General features: G+C 44.0%; 3 protein-coding genes across 13 annotated transcripts in view; all 3 read right to left on the bottom strand.

Annotated features, from left to right (window-relative positions):
- EFHC1 (EF-hand domain containing 1) overlaps positions 1 to 14,052 on the bottom strand; it is a 107,827-nt gene extending 93,775 nt beyond the window's left edge. Inside the window, exon 1 of the mRNA XM_032463257.1 lies at positions 11,400 to 14,052. Within this exon, the coding sequence (XP_032319148.1) occupies positions 11,400 to 11,798 (399 nt within the window). The 5' untranslated portion in view covers positions 11,799 to 14,052. The remainder of the gene's footprint in view (positions 1 to 11,399) is intronic.
- PAQR8 (progestin and adipoQ receptor family member 8) overlaps positions 1 to 18,827 on the bottom strand; it is a 101,771-nt gene that overhangs the window by 28,431 nt on the left and 54,513 nt on the right. Inside the window, exon 1 of one of the 10 annotated variants that reach the window (XM_032463270.1) lies at positions 11,400 to 11,517. The exons of 8 other annotated variants lie outside the window; for them this stretch is intronic. The gene's annotated coding sequence lies outside the window, so the exon portion shown is untranslated. Of the gene's footprint in view, positions 1 to 11,399; positions 11,518 to 18,827 lie in introns of those variants that run through there. One more of the 10 variants, XM_032463259.1, reaches the window with a different exon arrangement.
- LOC102524332 (10 kDa heat shock protein, mitochondrial-like) overlaps positions 1 to 18,827 on the bottom strand; it is a 29,335-nt gene that overhangs the window by 8,361 nt on the left and 2,147 nt on the right. The window contains exons 1-2 of one of the 2 annotated variants that reach the window (XR_004313656.1): positions 7,567 to 10,851; positions 4,928 to 4,933 (exon numbers count right to left, since the gene is read on the bottom strand). Coding sequence is in view for 1 of the 2 variants with exons in the window: in XM_032463271.1 (XP_032319162.1) it covers positions 7,696 to 8,013 (318 nt within the window). In the remaining variant the exon portion in view is untranslated. Of the gene's footprint in view, positions 1 to 4,927; positions 4,934 to 7,488; positions 10,852 to 17,498; positions 17,507 to 18,827 lie in introns of those variants that run through there. The other variant, XM_032463271.1, reaches the window with a different exon arrangement.

The raw sequence follows: 18,827 nt of genomic DNA, 5'->3' as shown, positions 1-18,827 counted from the left end.
ACACCGGCAACTCAGAAGGTGGCATTGCTTTCTGGGATATAAGCTATAAATGACAAGTCATCATCTAGGGTGTTTTAAAGAGAGAGGGGGAAAAAAAAAACAAAAGCCATGCAGCCCAAGAACACCTGCAGCACTTCGGGAATTAACCTGAACCTCTTCACCACGCTGACACTTGATGACTCCGTTTCTATCTGCCTGCAGCACTGCCCAGTTTCAATGAAATTCTTGGCACTTTGCCTGAACCTGTCTGTCTGTGTGACATTCTAGCACTGCAGCCGATGCCAGCCCCAGCGTCAGTCCGTGCCTGCAACGGATGTCACTTTCTAAAGTGCTCAGCGTTCCTAGCAACTCAAGAGACAGTACGAATACCTTTGTCTTGCTAAAGGGCAGGAACAGAAAAGCTAAATGGGACTCTTGGAATGAATTCTTTGGACAGAATTAAATACACCATGGAGAATATAAAGTTTCTAATTCAAGAGCCACTACACTCAACGTTGATTTGACATCATGCTCCTTTTTCTTCCATATTTTATACAACCGATTTGACTCTAAAACGGAAGTGAGAAGATAGTTTTCACCAACGTAATTCCGTTTTTCACGAAAGTGTGAGCTATAGGCAATGCTCAGCAGAGTATGGGTGCTTTAATTCCATCTTCCACTGGTTTGGGGAAGGGTAGCCCTCCTCCAGTGTCCAGACTGTAGACTTATATTGAACCCCTTGGGTAATTCTCTTAGACTCCGAAGAGCAGGTGGTAAGAACACAGCAAATACATAGTTCCAAGCTACTGGGGGAAGGCAACAAACTCTCTATTCCTTAACAGGGAATTTTTTTTTCTTCTTTGCTTTTCTTAATCTTGGACTACATCACCCTTGGCAGATAAATGTCACTGCCTCAAGACCAACAAAAAAATCCTCTTAAATCAATAACCCTAGCTCTGATCTCCTTCAGGAACCAGCTCAGCCCAGAAGAGGGGAGAGCTTGGTTCTTCTCTGGGTGTCACGAAATTCTGACATCTCCCATTACCTCTATTATATATAACATTCATCCTAATTATCATTATTCATTCATTCATTCAACAAACATCTCTGCTATAGAATGGGGTCCTCCTCACAGAAGAGAATAGGGACAGTTTACCAGCTACTTAGACGGGCTTAGAATCTTGTACCCTCCCAGACACGCCGAGGACAAAAGGCTTCACTAAGCCCCAGGCTGAACTCAACTGGATCATCCAGCCCAGGTGACTTCCAGCACAGGGCAGGTCCCCATATTTGGGGATGTTCTGAATGTCACGTGGGATAGCGTGAAGTCTTATTCTGCCACTCTGAGCTCCTGAGTAAAACCCGCCAGCACTTTCCATTCACACGTGACCTGAGCTCTGCTTCAGCCCTGAGGAATCCCTTCCCCACCTACCTCTGAAGCGGAGAAGCCTCCCTACTAACTCTCCTCCAAACTGTAACCTCCACAAGGGCGGGGACTGCACAGTCTATCTCTACGCCATGTTTAGCACAGACCCTGACACTGGTAAGCCCTTAATATTGATGAATGAGTGAATGAATAACTGAATGAACACACAAGATATCCTCTGCTTCCCAGACCACTGAGAAGTCCATCACACCTCACTCCACAGGGTTGGTCTTCAGGTGCCTTCTCAGCTGAGGCTCCCCAGCCACCCATGAATTTCAGCAATTCATGGCGCTAAATATCCCAAACAGCCTGGATAAGGTTCCATAAAGTAGGTCTGGGCAGCAGAGCAGACGTTCCTCCCTTAATCACTGGTGGGGAAAGGTTCTCACCACACACACAGAAAAGTTGAGGGGACCTACCAGTACTAGGGCTTTATGGACTGAATGTGTTGTTCCCTCCACCCCCCAGTTCTTATGTTGATGTCCTGACCTCCAACGTGGTAGTGTTTGGATGTGGGACCCTGGGGAAGTAATTAGTTTAGATGTGGTCATTGGAGAAGGGGGTCCCCATCATGGGATTAATGCCCTTATAAGAAGAGGAAGAGAGAGAGAGAGAGAGAGGGCGATCTCTCTCTGTTCCTCTCTGTTTCTGCCACAAGAGGACACGGCACACAGCAAGAAGGTGGACATCCTCAAACTAGGAAGAGGGCCTCTCCAGGAACTGAAACTATCAGCACCTTCATCTTCGACTTCCTCGTCTCCAGAAACGTGAGAAATAGATCTCCGTTGTTGAAGCCCCCCAGTTTATGGTATTTTGTCATGGCAGCCTGAGCAGGCTAGGACTTGTGGCCATCTCCCTGCTACTTCAACTGCCGCTAGAGACAGGCGTCTAGAGGCTGCAGAAACCCATCAAACTAGTACTGGAGCAACAGAAAGCACAAATAAAGAATCTGGCCTAATGTCTGAGCCCAGCTCTGCTCCTTGGGCAAGACACAACCTCTCTGCTCCTCAGTTTGCTCATCTGTGAAATGGGGCCGATAACAGTACCCATCTCAGAGGGTTGTTCTGAGACGTAAATGAGGTGATGTAAATACAGCTGACCTTTAAACAACAAGGGTGTGAACTGCATGGGTCCACTTCTACGCAGACATTTTTCCATAAGTACATACGATAGTACTACACAATCCGCGGTCAGCTGAATTTTTTCAATAAATACAGGGTTCAGAATGACATGATTGCAGCTGGTTGAATTCTTTCAATAAATACATACTATAGTTCTACACGATCCGCAGCTCTTTGAATCTGAGGATGTGGAATCGAGGGCCCACTGAAGTTATACACAGATTTTCGACAGCACAGAGGTTGGTGCCCCTAACCCCCAAGTTGCTCAACGATCAGCTGTACGTTTCCTGACACCAGGAGGTGCTAGTTACTATTTTGAGGATGCTGAAGCCTCATCCTGCTCATGCTCCAGCTGCATCCGAAGGGACAGAAAGACGTGATGGGCGGGGCCCCGTAGCAGTCATCAGAAGCCCTGTGTTTGAGTCCCTGTTTTGCCATGTTCTCACTGTGACTTTGACAAATTTCTTATCCTCTCCAGCTCTAAGTTTCCTTCATCTGTTAAAAAAAGTCAATATGGTAATATCTGCTCTCCACACCTCATCAGGGGACTGCAAAAATCGTATTTGACGAGGTATGTAAAACTGCTTTGAAAACTGCCCAGCAACGCGTGCACAGAAGTATTGAAAGATGTAGATTTGTCAATATTAATTAAATATCTCTAAGACTCTAAAATGAATCTTTTCAACTTTTTGGGCTGCAACCCATTAGAAGGAACATACTTTCCATCACAAGCAGGCATACTTTCAACACTAAAACTAGAGCTTAAGAAAACAATATTTATTGTTACTCTGATATTTTCAACTAGGTTCTCTTCTTTTTTCTTTTCTTTCTTTTTCTCTTCTTCTCCTTCTTCTTTTCCTTCTTTTTTAAATGAACATCATTAATTTCACAAGGCATGGTTCTGACCCTCCACTCTCACTGGGCATCAGAACCATCTGAGAAGCATTTTTCAAAAATCTGATGCCCAGGCCCCGCCCACCAAGATTCTGAATCAATGGTTTGGACTGGGGCCCGGACATCTGTATTCTTAGAAAGCCCCAGGCTGATTCTATTGTCCAGCCAGGACTGAGAACCACAGAACTGATGGCTTCTAGCTCACAGCTGAAAAACCATTGCATTATTTACATCCCAGTCTGCCAAACACTCCGGCACGTTGCCCCAACCCTACCCGCTGAGGCTTCCTGCATACTCCAAGTGGACCACTCGCTCCTGTGGCTCCGGGCGCACTAGGAACACATGGGAAAAGCAGGAAGGTCAAAGTGGAGCCTGGGCTTATGGACAGCCTCCCTCCTCCCCCAGATGGCCAGGGAGCCCTGTGCAGAGCAAAAACTGCAGTGGATTTGGAGTATTCTGTTCAAAGTGAAGGGACCTCCTCCAAGAACTTTTTGCTTGAGGAGGCGGAACTAAGGAAGAGTATAGAGAAACTGCCAGACCCCGCGGTCTGCTCACACAGCAGAGGAAGTTTTGACCCTACACAGACAGGGGTCCGAGTAGAGCCTGGAAGACAAGCTCAGTCAGCGGGGGCTTCCCCACCTGGCCTCCTCCTCCTTCCAGGGGTGGCCGGGAGGAGACAGAAAGCTTCTCCATCCTCAGCTCACTTTGTCCTCCCCAAGAGAGGGTGTCCTGTTCACCTGGCTGGCGTTTTCTGTAGCCTACACTGGCTGTCAGCAGGACCAGGTCAGAACCTGAGCCAGAATGCAGCAGGAACCCCAGACACTGGAGGCCCTGAGTCTGTGTCCTACTCTCAGACACGTGGATGGGATCTAGAAACCTGGATTGGTCCTGGACACAATGGGTTAAAAAGCCAAAGCTGCCTGTCTGAAGCATAGTCCCTGGGTTTACTGACCAGACACAATACTAAGAGTTGCCACTTACTGGGCACCTTCTGTGTATAAGCTCTGTGCATACACTGTCTCATCTAATTCCATAACATCGTTTCCAACATGCCTTTTATAGACAATCAGGTTAAGGACCTCACGCAGGGTCGTGCCAAGATGCTCATACAAGTTGGTCCCCACTCCAGATCCCCTGCTCTATTTCAGGGTCTCTCAGCACTATTGACATTTGGGGCTGGATAATTCTTGGTTGTGAGGGTCTGTCCTGTGCATGATACGATACCTAGCAGCATCTCTGTCCCCTACGCATTAGATGCCAGTAACATTCGTTCCAGCTGTAAAAATCAGACATTGTCAAATGTCCTGGGGCAGGCGGTGCAAAATCACTGCCCCTACTCCTTATTAAGAAGCACTGTTCTAGTGTAAACCACCATGCTGTATTGTTTCCTGGTACTTTACAAGTACGTAACTCACCATTCAGAAGAGTAACAGAGCAAGAGCCAAACGCGACCATGGAGGTGATAATTGGAACACTCCGGGAAAGTATGGTATGACAGTACTAGCACCTGATCCTACAGTTCTGCAGTGGTCCCTCAGAATCTGCGGAGGACTGGTGCCCAGATCCCCTTGGGTACCAAAATCTACAGACGCTCAAGTCCCTTATGCACAGTGTTGGAGTATAGCCAACCCACATCCTCCCATATACTTTAAAACACCTCTAGATTACTCATAATACCTAATACAATGTAAATATTATGTAAATAGCTGCAAATACAATGTAAATATATGTAAAGTAAATGCTATGTAAATAGTTGCTGGCGTATGACAAATTCAAGTTTTGTTTCTTGGAACTTTCTGGAATTTTCTCTTCCCAAATATTTTCTGATGTTTGTTTCAATTCACATTTTAAGGCAAGGCAAGGAAAATTTAAACAGAAAATTTCCTCTGCCCTTTGGCCTCCTCCCTCCCCTCTGCTGTGCACTGTGCATCTGCTCTGTGCGTTAACCAGACCCCCCCACCAATGGCAGAAGTACCTGCTCAAACACAGAGATCAATTGTTTGTCTTCTGACGCCAGCCGTGTAACTCCTTAGAAGATAACATTCCTTCGTCTGTTGTCTAAGGGGTCACAACGGAGACCTGCCACTCACCTTGTACCTGCAGACATCTTTGGTGAGCTTTACGTACAGACCAACATATTACTCTCCTTAAAGACAGTGACTGATGCAGAATCGACTGGTCAGACGACCTGGGGAGATACTGGGCCACACCTAATGGAAGCTCTTCCCTTAAATACTTACTTATAAAATAGATTTCAACCTTTGTTAAAAAAAAAAAGAAAACTTACTTGTGACCTTATTGATGTTACTAGATATATTACTTGTATTCTGCCTATTTTACAAGATTTGTTCCCTGCATTACCAAGTGTATGACTGAGCCTCTGATAAAATGAATGATGACTGGGTGACTTGAAAAGATTGATCAAATATATAGCTGGATAAGATAAATGATTGTAATAGTGTAACTCTAGATATGGGAAGAAGCAACAAGACAGAACCATTTCCTGGACCATAACAGGCTAGTCAGACAGGCGGTCCAGAGGCTTTTGGCTACTGTTACCAGAGCCTAGTCCAGTAACAGCACATGGAGTGGCCTGTCAACCAAATCCTCCCCTGACCTGGGAACGAGCGTTCCTTGCACTGTGGGACAGAGTGGTCACAAAATGCCTCCCAAACCTTAGTAGCAATTAAGACCAAAAGGGAGGGGACTATCAGACAAAGAGCACTGCCCACCACCCATTTGTACAAGAATCCAGTCTTCTGGATTTCAGCCCCTGCAGTCACTGACCCTACACAGCACACCATGAAAGGAATTCAGGGCAAAGATCAGGATGAGGCATTCTGTGCTCTGGGAAAACTGTCAGAACCGGCCCTCAGGTGGTTAGATGTTTCAGAAAAAAATTTTATAAATCCAGTTTCTTGTGTCTTTCCACACTTAGAAAAGCACTAAAACCATTAACTGAAATACCTGTTTCTTGCAAACAGCAGTAACCTCCTCCCAAGATGTGTGCTTTTTTGCATGTACCCCCGCTCCCAAATCCTGCACCTGGCCTCCCCCTTACCTCTTTGGAACAGTCCTCCGAGCTCTCTGAGAGACTGTCTCCCAGGTTATAATCCTCAGGTTGGCTCAAATAAAATTTTCCATTTCTTTCCTAGACTGACTATTGATTAAATTTGTGTGGACATTTTGATCTACAGTCGGTTGAATCGGAGGATGCAGCTCCCCCGCCAGTCCCACAGGGAGGGCAGACTCTATAGCAGTTTAAAAATCCGATAAGTATTTTTAGAGCCCTTTTCTCCTTTTATGGCCTCTGAATGCACAGCAGAATCTAATCCAGAGTTATTCCACATCAAAAATATGAACACTATTGAGAGATCGATATATTTAGCCTTCTCCAAGAAATAAAGGGAAAAGAACATGGAGTGAAATCCACATTAAGCCTTAGCCCCATAAGCCGTTAGAAGGAAGAATGTCTTGCTAATGCATTGTCTGAAGAGAGCACGTGATGTGAACTTCTGCAGGATGAAGTCTGTTTCTGGTACCTCTGTTTCCTACACATACTTCCCTGAAACAGACAGAACTCTCACTAAAGGTGGAACATTTCATGAAATATCTATTTCACAGTAACTCCTAACCATTTGATTAAAAATCAGATAAAATTCATTTTTGCATCTTCCTAATTTATACATAAATATTTTAAATAAAATTCACACATCTGCACAAAAATTAATGTCAGTATTTATAGAAGCGCTGAGAATTTCATGCCAGGTTCTTCCTCCCTATCATCGAAAAAACACAGCAGAACAAAACTCCAGTATAACTGAAACAAATGTTCCCCAGAATCATGCCTTTCAGTATATGCCAAGAGAACTGCAGCTATTTTGTTAGAATAATATTTTATTGGATCAAGGGAAAAAATTATAGGAGAAGCTTTTAAACAATTTTTCTCCAGCTTTTTACCAAACCGCTATACCTAAAACCCAATCCAAGCAGTATTGCTTGTTTTAAAAAATACCTGAATTCAAAATAAAGTAGCTACCTACAATTGCTTTCAAGGTCACTCTTTTCTTTTTTTTTTTTTTTCATTTATATATTTTCATTTGGAAATGTTTCTATCAGTGCAGTGAAACTAAATTTTAGAGACACTGGATGTCATTAGTTTGGATATCATTAGTTTATTATAAAAGAGAGGTGGAAATTATTTACATGATGAAAAGATTTCAGAACTTTAGTGGAATGGGCAGCTTCACGTGATACCATTTCAATAGTGACATTTCAGTCTATGTATTTTCCAAGAATGTCGCCATCTCTAAATAAGAAATAATCCTTATACTCCTTGTCATCTAGAACTACTTTAGTGCCTCCATATTCTGGGAGAAGTACTTTATCTCCAACTTTCACACTCACTGGCTGAATCCCTCCACCCTTTCCTTTAGAGCCCGATCCAGCAGCAACTACTGTTGCCTGCAATACTTTTCCTTGAGATTTTTCTGGAAGCATAATGCCTCCTTTGGTTACAGTTTCGGCTGCACTCCTTTCATTTAATACGCGGTCAAAGAGTGGAACAAACTTTCTAAATGCCTTTCCTGCCATGACTCTGGTCCCCACAGTTCGTAATCTCCCCTCCCGCCACTGCCGCAAGGAGAAACCCACAGTCCAGCCCTCCGGATACATGAACTCGGGAAAAAGTGAGGAGAGTAAAAACAAAGTAAACACGAAGTAAATACAAAGTGTTCCTATTGATACATTCATTTGCAAAGTCCAGCCAAAAGGAATATGATGACTACTTGGAAAGGATCGATTTCTACATGGCTTCAAAGGAATTTTAATATAAAACTATCAATGAGCACTATTAATAACAAAAGCAGCTAGACTCTATGGAGCGCTGATAATGTACAAGGCACTGGTCTCAGGCTCTACACACATAAATCTTACTTAATCTTCATCACGGTCCCATGAGCTACCTACTCATTGTTATCTTCATTTTAGGACAAGAAAACAGAGGCCAAAAGAGATGAAATTGCTTGTGAAGATCACAGCTAGATCAAGAGTCAAGCCATGGCTGTACGAAGCTTTATGTTATATAAACTGAAAATATATATATGGGAATTTAGGGAAACAAAGATGGGAAAGGGGTATGTTCATTTTTCACTCTGTGTGCTGTGGAATCCCCAGACTGAAATGGGTTTTTGGAAATCATTCTCTTCTTGGTTCTATAGAGATCTTTCTACTTTAAAACTCGGGTACCAGGCATTAACGACCCATGGGGTAAGTGAGTTTCTGGGGACATTTTTTGTGAAAAAATAAGTCTTTCGTTCATTCTGTGTTTTGTAAAAATGCACAGTATGGAAACAGCCTGGTAAAGAGTAATGGAAGGGGAGAAGAAAGCCTTCTTCTCTCCAGCCCAATAGGCCATCGTGTGTAACATGGTGCTCCAGGACCAGTTCTTACACACACACCAGGGCACAAACACCCAACTGCAAGTTGCATTTCAAACCAACTACTTTACAATCCTAAACACATCCACATGCCCTTTACTGCATGACCCTTCTAGAGACACTAGTCCTGCAAGAGGACTTTCATTACATTAATGGACGTACTTCCTATGACAACTTCGATTCCCCAGCGAAGTTGGCCCCACATGGTGTTTGGCCGTTTCCCAGCAGAGACAGGTTTGCCATCACAGAGGCAATTCATTAAATGTGCTGCCAACTCCAAAGGCAACTCCAAGGCAGGGGTTCCAAAATTATTCTCGGCAGTGACAGCATCACTAGAATTAGTACACGGCTTGCCAAGATGAGGCTTCTGAAAGGGAGAAATATGCATTTATTTGAATGTGTAAATCCTGGCATATTTAGTCTAACATTTGGATAAAGAATTGGAACAATCAGCTAGCTCTCTGTCCAAGTGGATAAATACACTACTGCAATAATGATAATGCAGATTTTGATGCAAGATTCTTGACCACCACCTGATGAAAAAAAAAAGAATCTTGTCCTGAAATAATACTTGTGAAATGAATAGATCACTTTTCCATTAACTTGCATGATTATTGAAGAGTTTTTTCATGAAGGGAAAGAAAAGGGGGAGGGGGGCAACATATGCTAGTTACCAAAATAGTCTTTGGTCCTCCCAGGAAGCTCAAGTCTCAGGGTGTATCAGAAGATGAACCTGTATCTATAGCAAAGGGAAGGAGTCTCCCCCACTGCCTCTCAAAGCCCAGCAACCTTCTACCAGAGAAATCCACTTAACAGGATTCCCAGGGCCCCGGGTCTTCCTGAATTAGCTGTTATATCAAATAATTAAACTAATTACCACACATAATTAACCATATAGGATATGTTAATATATGATGTCAATATTATTTAACTAATCAAAGGGAGCCAGGCTTTCAAGACAAACAAAAGGAAAAAAAAAAAAAAACAGGCAATGCACTGGTCCTTTGTTTATCTTCAGACATACTCTCGGATACACATCGACTGAGGGTCTAAGCAGCCTAGAGCCCTGCCGGGTGACCTAGACTAGGGTGCAGCCGCTCAGGGCTGGGTACAGGCTGTGGACATCCTAAGAGCTCAGTCAAGGGCAGTCCACGTCCTTCTATGCAGGTAACTTCGTATCAACTTCAGTAAAGGGAGCCCTCACCAACATAAACAATCCAACACTGTACAATACTCGTGTTTACTCCGCTGTGGAATGCAATGCATTTGTGGGCGGTTCGTGTGCGTATGTGTGCGAGCGCGAGCGCCTTCCTGATTTTCCTCCAGTTTTTATTCAGAAAGAGCCTCTCACCAAGTACAGGAGCAGGGGAAGCAGGCAGCACATGTGGATCTAAAAATTATACACATGTTTATTAGGAGTTACACACGCACACACGGGTGGAGCTTACCTGTACCTTTTAAATCTTACTCCAGAACTATTCTGTTAAACCCAGACTCTTCTCATCGGATCCCTGGGCAAAATCACTTCTAACCTAGCTCAGATATACAAGATGCAGCCACGAGCCCGTTCGGCCCGTGGGTCTCCCTTTGGTGGGTGTGTGCCTGAGGGCTCACAGACGCACAGGGCGCTGCGGTACGCGCGCGAGGTCAACGAGGTGAGCCCTTCTCGCATTCCCCAGCCCAAGTTCCCAACACCCCTCGAGCTTGCTAGGTGCGGGGTCCCCACCTGCCCCTGTCCGGGATGGCCTGGTCTTGCTCTCTTGAGTGAGTGCCCTCTCGAGATGGTCGGGACCCCATTCTGCCGAGGGGATTGCGTCCCCTAGGCCGAGATGTTTCCTGAGTCCCTGCACACCTCTCTCTCTCTCTCCCTCCCTCCTTCCCTCTCCCCCCACCCCCATCTCTCACTCTCAATCTCTCTCTTCAGCTCGGACCCGCGCCGCGGCGTTCCATCCCTCCAAACCCCCATCTGGAAGAACAGAACCAGCAGCTCCGGCTCTCTGCACAACTCCATTTCCCGCGACCATTCTTTCGGATAAGCCCCCTCCATCCTTCCCCAGAGGAGCCACTGGCTTCGCCCCACCCTACCCTTTCCGGGGCTCCCTTCCCTCGGGCCCCCCCTCCCGCCCCGCCTGCCTCGGGCTTCCTCTCTCTGCACTCCCTTCCCGGGTTCTGTTCTCCGCCCTCCGGAGGGCGCCCCAAGAATGCCGACAGGGCACCCCTCGCTCCGCACCCCTCTGGAGCTCCCCAACGTCAGGGTCCTGACCCTTCTGTCCTCCAGGCTCGGGCTCCGGGACGCCCCAACTTCGCCGTCCTGACCCACCGCCTCGCCTCCAGGGACCCAGGACTCCCCACCAACATCAGGGCACAGACTCCCTGTCCCCGGGCTCGGATTCCTCCACAGCGCGACGGCCCTCAGGGCCGGGGGTCTGGGTTCCCCAACGTTGCGATCCTGACATCCCCGAGTTCGCGCTCGGGGGCTCCCCAACAGCGCGGTCCTGCCCACCGCCCGCCCTGCTCCGCGCCACCCGGGGCGGGACTCACCGGCAGCGGCGGCCGAGCCCGTGCGCGCAGCCCAACCCTCACTCCTGGTCCGGGATCCCGGCTTCCAGCTTCCAGCTTCCAGCTTCCAGCAGGCGGCAGTGACTGCGGCCGGCGTTGCTCGGGCGAGCGGCCGGGAAGAAGGGACAGCCGGGGACGGGCTCCGCCCGGCTCCGCCCCTTCCCGGCCCGGGGGCGGGATGCGCAGACCCGCGCACCCACCGCCGCAGCTAGTGCCGCCGCCGGCGAGGAAGTTGACTGACGCCTCTTCCTCCAAGCCCCGGGTCAGGGCCGCACAGCCCCTCTCCCGGCTGCTAAAGGCCGGAGGGGAGGAGAGAACCAGAGACACTAACAGGACTAACCGCTGTCCTGTTCTTTCCAAGAATCCACCCCAGGGGACCATTCCAAAGTCTTTTAGGAAGGAGAAAAAACAGCAAACTTTATCTTTTGTCTTAAAGCTGATTCCAATCCCAGTCTCCTCTCACCACCTGAATGTGCACATTCAGGGTCATTCTGCCGATGAAATCATGTTATAACACACTAAGGAGGGCGATGACAGACACACTCTTTCACATCCCTGAGATAAACCCTCGAAGGACACCCCCATGACTGAGGCACTCCGCAAACGCACCTCCTACACTGACAGGCTAGCAGCCACTTCTATACCCGTATCTCCTCTAACAATGAGGGTCTCATATAATGACCGATATATACGGGGGGCGTGGAAGGGGGAGCTGGAGAGTAAATCCACATTTGGTCCCAGGCTTGTTCTCCCCTATATTTTACCATAAGAAAAACAGGCTTAAGATACAGGAGCATCAATTAACAAATCAAATTGGCTTTGCTGTTAAAAAACAGTCTTCATTGTCTGGGGAAAAGAGAGAGAGAGGGGGGAAAGGGAGAGAGACAGAGACAGAGACAGAGACAGAGACAGAGACAGAGAAACTCATCAGATCCTGGGGAGATGGCCTGCACCAGGGCGGCTGTTAAGAGCTTCATGTAATTCATTTCATTGCTCTGCTGAGACAGAAAGGCCTGACTCTGGTCTGCTGAAACCTGGCACTTTCCTATCACACCACCCTACCTGAGCGACACGCTGAGCATCGCCTCACATTTGTACCACGTTTTTGCTTTTCAAAACATTTTAAAATCCATTATTTTGTTTATCTTCAGCAAAACATCATAAAGCAAAGACAGTAGGGAACCCAGAGGGGGTTATTTGAATTCCATAAAGGAAGACATTTAGACTCTGAGCAGTTAAACAGCAGGTTTGGAGCAAAGTCGGGACTAGGAAAGAGTCAGGGTCTCGGTCTTCAGAGCCACTGCTCTTTCCACAGAATCGTGGGTCAGGGGTGCACAGACACTGGTGGAAATGTCACAGGAGGTCTTCGGCAGACATGCCGTCTCCATCTCTGCTTCACCGCAAAGATATCAGGGAATCTTCCCTCAGTCACAGAAGCTTGAGCCCTCAATATTGACATGTATTTATTTTTTGACCAGAGATCATAAATGTACAGCGGAGCTGATGGAGGGGTCCCTACTTCCTGTCTCTGTCACTCTAGAACCACAATTACAGATCAGCATGGGGCTCAATCCGGCTGAAGTGAGCTGTGGGTGAGACGCGTGAGTCTGAAATGCATGTTAATTATTCTTGCAGGTTTTTTCTCCCTGAAAGTTCCTCCGCCTGGAGTGTGGAGAAGGGTTCTCTTGTCTTCAGAGCCCTTTAATACTCTCTCAACATCCCCCTTGAGAAAATGGTAAATGTTCCTCTTCTCCTGCCCTTTACTTGGGTAGGTGTTGTTACCTTGGGAGGGGGGTTCCCTCTATGTGGCGCTGTCCAGAGCCACTAGATAAGACTAGTGCTTTCTCATCCTTCATGCCTTTTTTTTCCTAATGTGGTGAAAGAGGCTATCTTTTCTCCATTGTGTATTCTTGCTTCTTTTGTCCTATATTTTTGACCACAGGTGCAAGGGTTTATTTCTGGGCTGTCTACTCTGTTCCATTTATCTATGTGTCTGTTTTTGTGCCAATACCAAACTGTTTGAATTAGTATAGCTTTGTAGCTAAAGTCTGGGAGGATTAAACCTCCAGCTTTATTCTTTTTTTCTCAGCCTTGCTTTGGCAGCTCAGGGTCTTTTGTGGTTCCATGTAAACTTGAGGATTATTTGTTTTAGTTCTGTAAAAACTGTCGTGGGTATTTTGATTAGGATTGCATTAAATCTGTAGATTGCTTTGGGGAGTATGGCCATTTAACAATATTAATTCTTCCAACCCAATGGATATCCTTCCATTTCCCTGTATCACCTTCAGTTTCCTTCATCAATGTTTTATAGTTTTCAGAGTATAGGTCTTTCACCTCCTTGGTTAAGTTTATTTCTAGGCATTTTATTCTTTTTGATGCAATTTTAAATGGGATTTTTTTTTTTTTACTTTCTCTTTCCGATATTTCAATATTAGTGTATAGAAACCCAACAGATTTCTGTATGCTATCCTGCAACCTTGCTGAATTCATTTATTAGTTCTAACTGTTTTGGGGTGAAGACTTTAGGGTTTTCCGTATCATGCCATCTGCAAATAGTGACACTTTCACCTCTTCCCTTCCAGTCTGGATACCTTTTATCTATTTTTCTCGTCTGATTGTTGTGGCTAGGACTTCCAGTGTCAAATAGAAGTGGGGAGAGAGAGCATCCTTGTCTTGTTCCTGAATTTAGGGAGAAAGCTTTCAGCTTTTCACCGCTGAGTATTGTTTGTTGTAGGTTTGTCATAAATAGTCTTAATGTTGAGTTATGTTCCCTCTCTACCCATTTCAATGGAGTTTTTATCATGAACGGATGTTAAATTTTGTCAAATTCTTATTCTGCATCTATTGAGATGATAATGTGATTTATCCTTCCTTTTGTTAAAGTCGTATATCACATTGATTGATTTGTGAATGTTGAACCATCCTTGTGACCCTGAAATAAATCCCATCTGTTCATATTGTACAATCCTTTTTACATCTTGTTGGATTCAGTTTGCTAATATTTTGTTGAGGATTTCTGCATCTATATTCATCAAAGATATTGGCCAGTAATTTTCTTTTCTTTTTTTTTTTCCTTGTACATCTTTGTCTGGCTGTGGTATTAGGGTAAGGTGGCCTTATAGAATGAATTTGGGGGTGTTCATTCCTCTACGTTTTGGAATAGTTTGAGAAGGCTAGGCATTACTTCTTTTTCATGTATTTGATAGAATTCCCCTGTGAAGCTGTCTGGTCCTGGATTTTTGTTTGCTGGAAGTTTTTTAAATTACAAGTTCAATTTTACTTCTAGTGATCAGTCTGTTCAAATTGTCTGTTTCTTCTTGACTCAGTCTTGGCAGCCTGTATGTTTCCAGAAATTTGTCCATTTCTTCTAGGTTGTCCAATTTGTTGGCATATAACTGTTCATAGTTTCTTTTGTGATTTTTTGTATGATTGTGGTAACAGTTGTTACTTCTCCTTTAAAGACAGTCTCTTCAGCAAGTACTACTGAGAAAACTGGACAGCCTCATGTAAAACAATGAGATTAGAACTTTCTCTCACAAAATATACAAAAATAAACTCAAAATGGTTTAAAGACCTAGAGGTAAGACCAGAAAGGATAAAACTCCTAGAAGAGAACAAGGGCACAACACTGTTTGACATAAATTGTAGCAATATTTTTTTTGGATCCGTCTCCTAAGGCAAAAGAAATAAAAGCAAAAATAAGCAAGTGGGACCTAATTAAACATAAAAGCTTTTTGTGCAGCAGAACCACTGACAAGATGAAAAGAAAACCTACAGAATGGGAAAAAATATTTGCAAATGATGTGACTAACAAGAGGTTAAAATCCAAAATATACAAACAGTTTATATATAACTCAATATCAAAAAAACAAGCAACCCAATTGAAAAATGGGCAGAAGACCTGAATAGAAAATTTTCCAAAGAAGACATGCAGATGGCTAACAGGCACATAAAAAGATGCTAATATCACTAATTATTAGAGAAATGCAAGTAGAAACCACAATGAAATAGCACCTTATACCTATCAGAATGACCATCATCAAAAATTCTACAAATGACAAATGTTGATGAGGATGTGGAGAAAAGCGAACCCTCCTACACTGTTGGTAGGAATAGTGCAGCCACTATGGAAAACAGTATGGAGGTTTCCCCCAAAAAATCTAAAAATAGAACTACTATATGATCCAGCAATCCCACTCCTGGATATGTATCTGGAAAAAATGAAAACACTAATTTGAAAAGACACATGCACCCCAATGTTCATAGCAGCACTATTTGCAATAGCAACACACGAAAGCAAGCCAAGGGCCCATCAACAGAGATTGGATTGAGGAGATGTAGGATACAATGGAATATTACTCAGCCACAAAAAAGAATGAAATTCTGCCATCTGCAGCAACATGGATGGACTTAGAGAATATTAAGCTTACTGAAATAAGTCAGACAGAGAAAGACAAATATTGTGTGATATCACTTACATGTGGAATCTAAAAATTAATACAAATGAATGTACATGCAAAATAAGAACAAACTCACAGATATAGAAAACAAACTTACTGTAACCAAAGGGAAGAGAGAAGGGGGGAGGGGCAAGATAGGGGTACGGGATGAAGAGATACAAACTACTAAGTACAAAATAGAGAAGCAGTAAGGATACACTATATAGCACAGGGAGCCAGAGCCATTATCTTATAATACCTATAATAGAGAAACATCTACAAAAATACTGAATCACGATGCTGTACACCTGAAACTAATGTAATATTGTAAATCAACTATATTTCAATTTTAAAAATTGAGATCAAACTAAAAAATAATTTAAAAAATAGAATTTCCTTTGAGGGAAAAAAACAAGTGGCTAAATATGTACAACATAAAATTTCCCATCTTAATCTTTAGATCTTTTTTAGCTGTGGTAAAATATGTGTTATATAAAATTTACCACTGTGACCATTTTTTAAAATGCCCAGTTCAGTAGTGTTAAGTGCTTTCACATCCTTCATGCCTTTTAAAACTGCTTGGCTCTCATACTGGCTTCCTCCACTTCCTACTCTGAGGTGATGGCCCACTTCAGTTTGGGCAGCAGAAGTGATACTTTGGTAACTGTGGAAAAAGAGAGTGATTTTACTATTTTCAAATCATTATAAAAGGCTCTTGGATCTTTCATAAGGGGGATAGCATAAAGTTCGCATTTTGAGGCAAGGCAAGAAAAATTTAGACGTGAAATTTTTTCTCTGTCCTTTCCCCTCCTCCCTCCCCTCTGCTGTGCACTGTGCATCTGCTCTGTGCGTGAACCAGACCCCCCCAGTGGCAGAAATACCTGCTCAACCATAAAAATCAATTGTTTTCTGATGCCAGCCATTAACTCCTTAGGAGATAACATTCCTTTCTCAATCCTTAAGGGGTCACTGATGATGTGACCCACCACTCACCTTGTACCTGCAGACATCTTCAGTGAGCTTTATGTACAGGCCAGTATATCATTTCCCTTGGAGATAGTGATTAATGCAGAACAGACTGGTCAGACGACCTGGGGAGATACTGGGCCACACCTAATGGAAGCTCTCCACTTAAATGTTTACTTCGGACCTGATTGATGCTACTAGATATATTTTTTGTATTCTGTCTATTTTATAAGATTTGTTTTCTGCATTACCAAGTGTGTGACTAAGACCCTGATAAAATGAATGATGACTGGGTGACTTGAAAAAATTGATCAAATATATACTTGGATAAGACAAATGATTGTAATAGTGTAGCTCTAGATATGGGAAGAAGCAACAAGACAGAACCATTTCCTGGACCATAGCAGGCTAGTCAGACAGGCGGTCCAGAGGCTTTTGGCTACTGTTACCAGAGCCTAGTCCAGTAACAGCACATGGAGTGGCCTGTCAACCAAGTCCCCCCCTGACCTGGGAACGAGCGTTCCTTGCACTGTGGGACAGAGTGGTCACAAAATGCCTCCCAAACCTTAGTAGCAATTAAGACCAAAAGGGAGGGGACTATCAGACAAAGAGCACTGCCCACCCTCTATTTTTCCAGGAATCCAGTCTTCAGCCCCTGCAGTCGCTGACCCTACACAGCACACCCTGAAAGGAATTCAGGGCGAAGATCAGGATGAGGCATTCTGTGCTCTGGGAAAACTGTCATAACCGGCCCTCAGGTGGTGAGATGTTTTCAGAAGAAAATTTTATGAATCCTGTTTCTTACATTTTTCCACACTTAGAAAAGGACTGAAACCATTAACTGAGATACCTGTTCCTTACAAACAGCAATAACCTCCTCCCAAGATGTGTGCTTGTTTGCATGTACCCCCTTCTTCAAAATCATGTATATGGCCTCCCTTTATCTCTTTGAGCTCTCTAAGAGACTGCCTCTCAGGTTATATCCTCAGGTTGGCTTGAATAAAATTTCCCATTTCCTTTTTAGATTGGCTATTGATTAATTTGTATCCACAAAGGGCAGTTAGAATGGCCTTTAGTATATGGAAATTCAGAGTTAAATTCCATCCATGCAACACTCTCACATGGCAACAAAAATTTTTTTAACATTTTTTATTGATTTATAATCATTTTACAATGTTGTGTCAAATTCCAGTGTAGAGCACAATTTTTCAGTTATACATGAACATATATATATTCATTGTCACATTTTTTTCTCTGTGAGCTACCACAAGATCTTGTGTATATTTCCCTGTGCTATACAGTATAATCTTGTTTATGTATTCTACAATTTTGAAATCCTGTCTATCCCTTCCCACCCTCTGCCCCCTTGACAACCACAAGTTTGTATTCTATGTCTATGAGTCTATTTCTGTTTTGTATTTATGCTTTGTTTTTTTTTTGTTTTTGTTTTTTAGATTCCACATATGAGCGATCTCATATGGTATTTTTCTTTCTCTTTCTGGCTTACTTCACTTAGAATGACATTCTTCAGGAGCATCCATGTTGCTGCAAATGGCGTAATGTCGGTTTTTATGGCTGAATAGTACTCCATTGTATAAATACACCACTTCTTCTTTATCCAGTCATCCGTTGATGGACATTTAGGCTGTTTCCATGTCTTGGCTATTGTAGATAGTGCTGCTATGAACATTGGGGTGCAGGTGTCATCCTGAAGTAGGGCTCTTTCTGGATATAAGCCCAGGAGCAGAATTCCTGGGTCATACGGTAAGTCTATTCCTAATCTTTTGAGGAATCTCCACACTGTTTTCCATAGTGGCTGCACCAAACTGCATTCCCACCAGCAGTGTAGGAGGGTTCCCCTTTCTCCATAGCCTCTCCAGCATTTGTCATTTGTGGATTTTTGAATGATGGCCATTCTGACTGGTGTGAGGTGATACCTGATTGTAGTTTTGATTTGCATTTCTCTGATAATTAGTGATATTGAGCATTTTTTCATGTGCCTATT

The sequence above is a fragment of the Camelus ferus genome, chromosome 20, assembly GCF_009834535.1.
Source record: "Camelus ferus isolate YT-003-E chromosome 20, BCGSAC_Cfer_1.0, whole genome shotgun sequence".
NCBI lineage: Eukaryota > Metazoa > Chordata > Mammalia > Artiodactyla > Camelidae > Camelus > Camelus ferus.
Note: the sequence above shows the minus strand (reverse complement) of the source record. Positions and strands in the feature narration are given on the sequence as shown.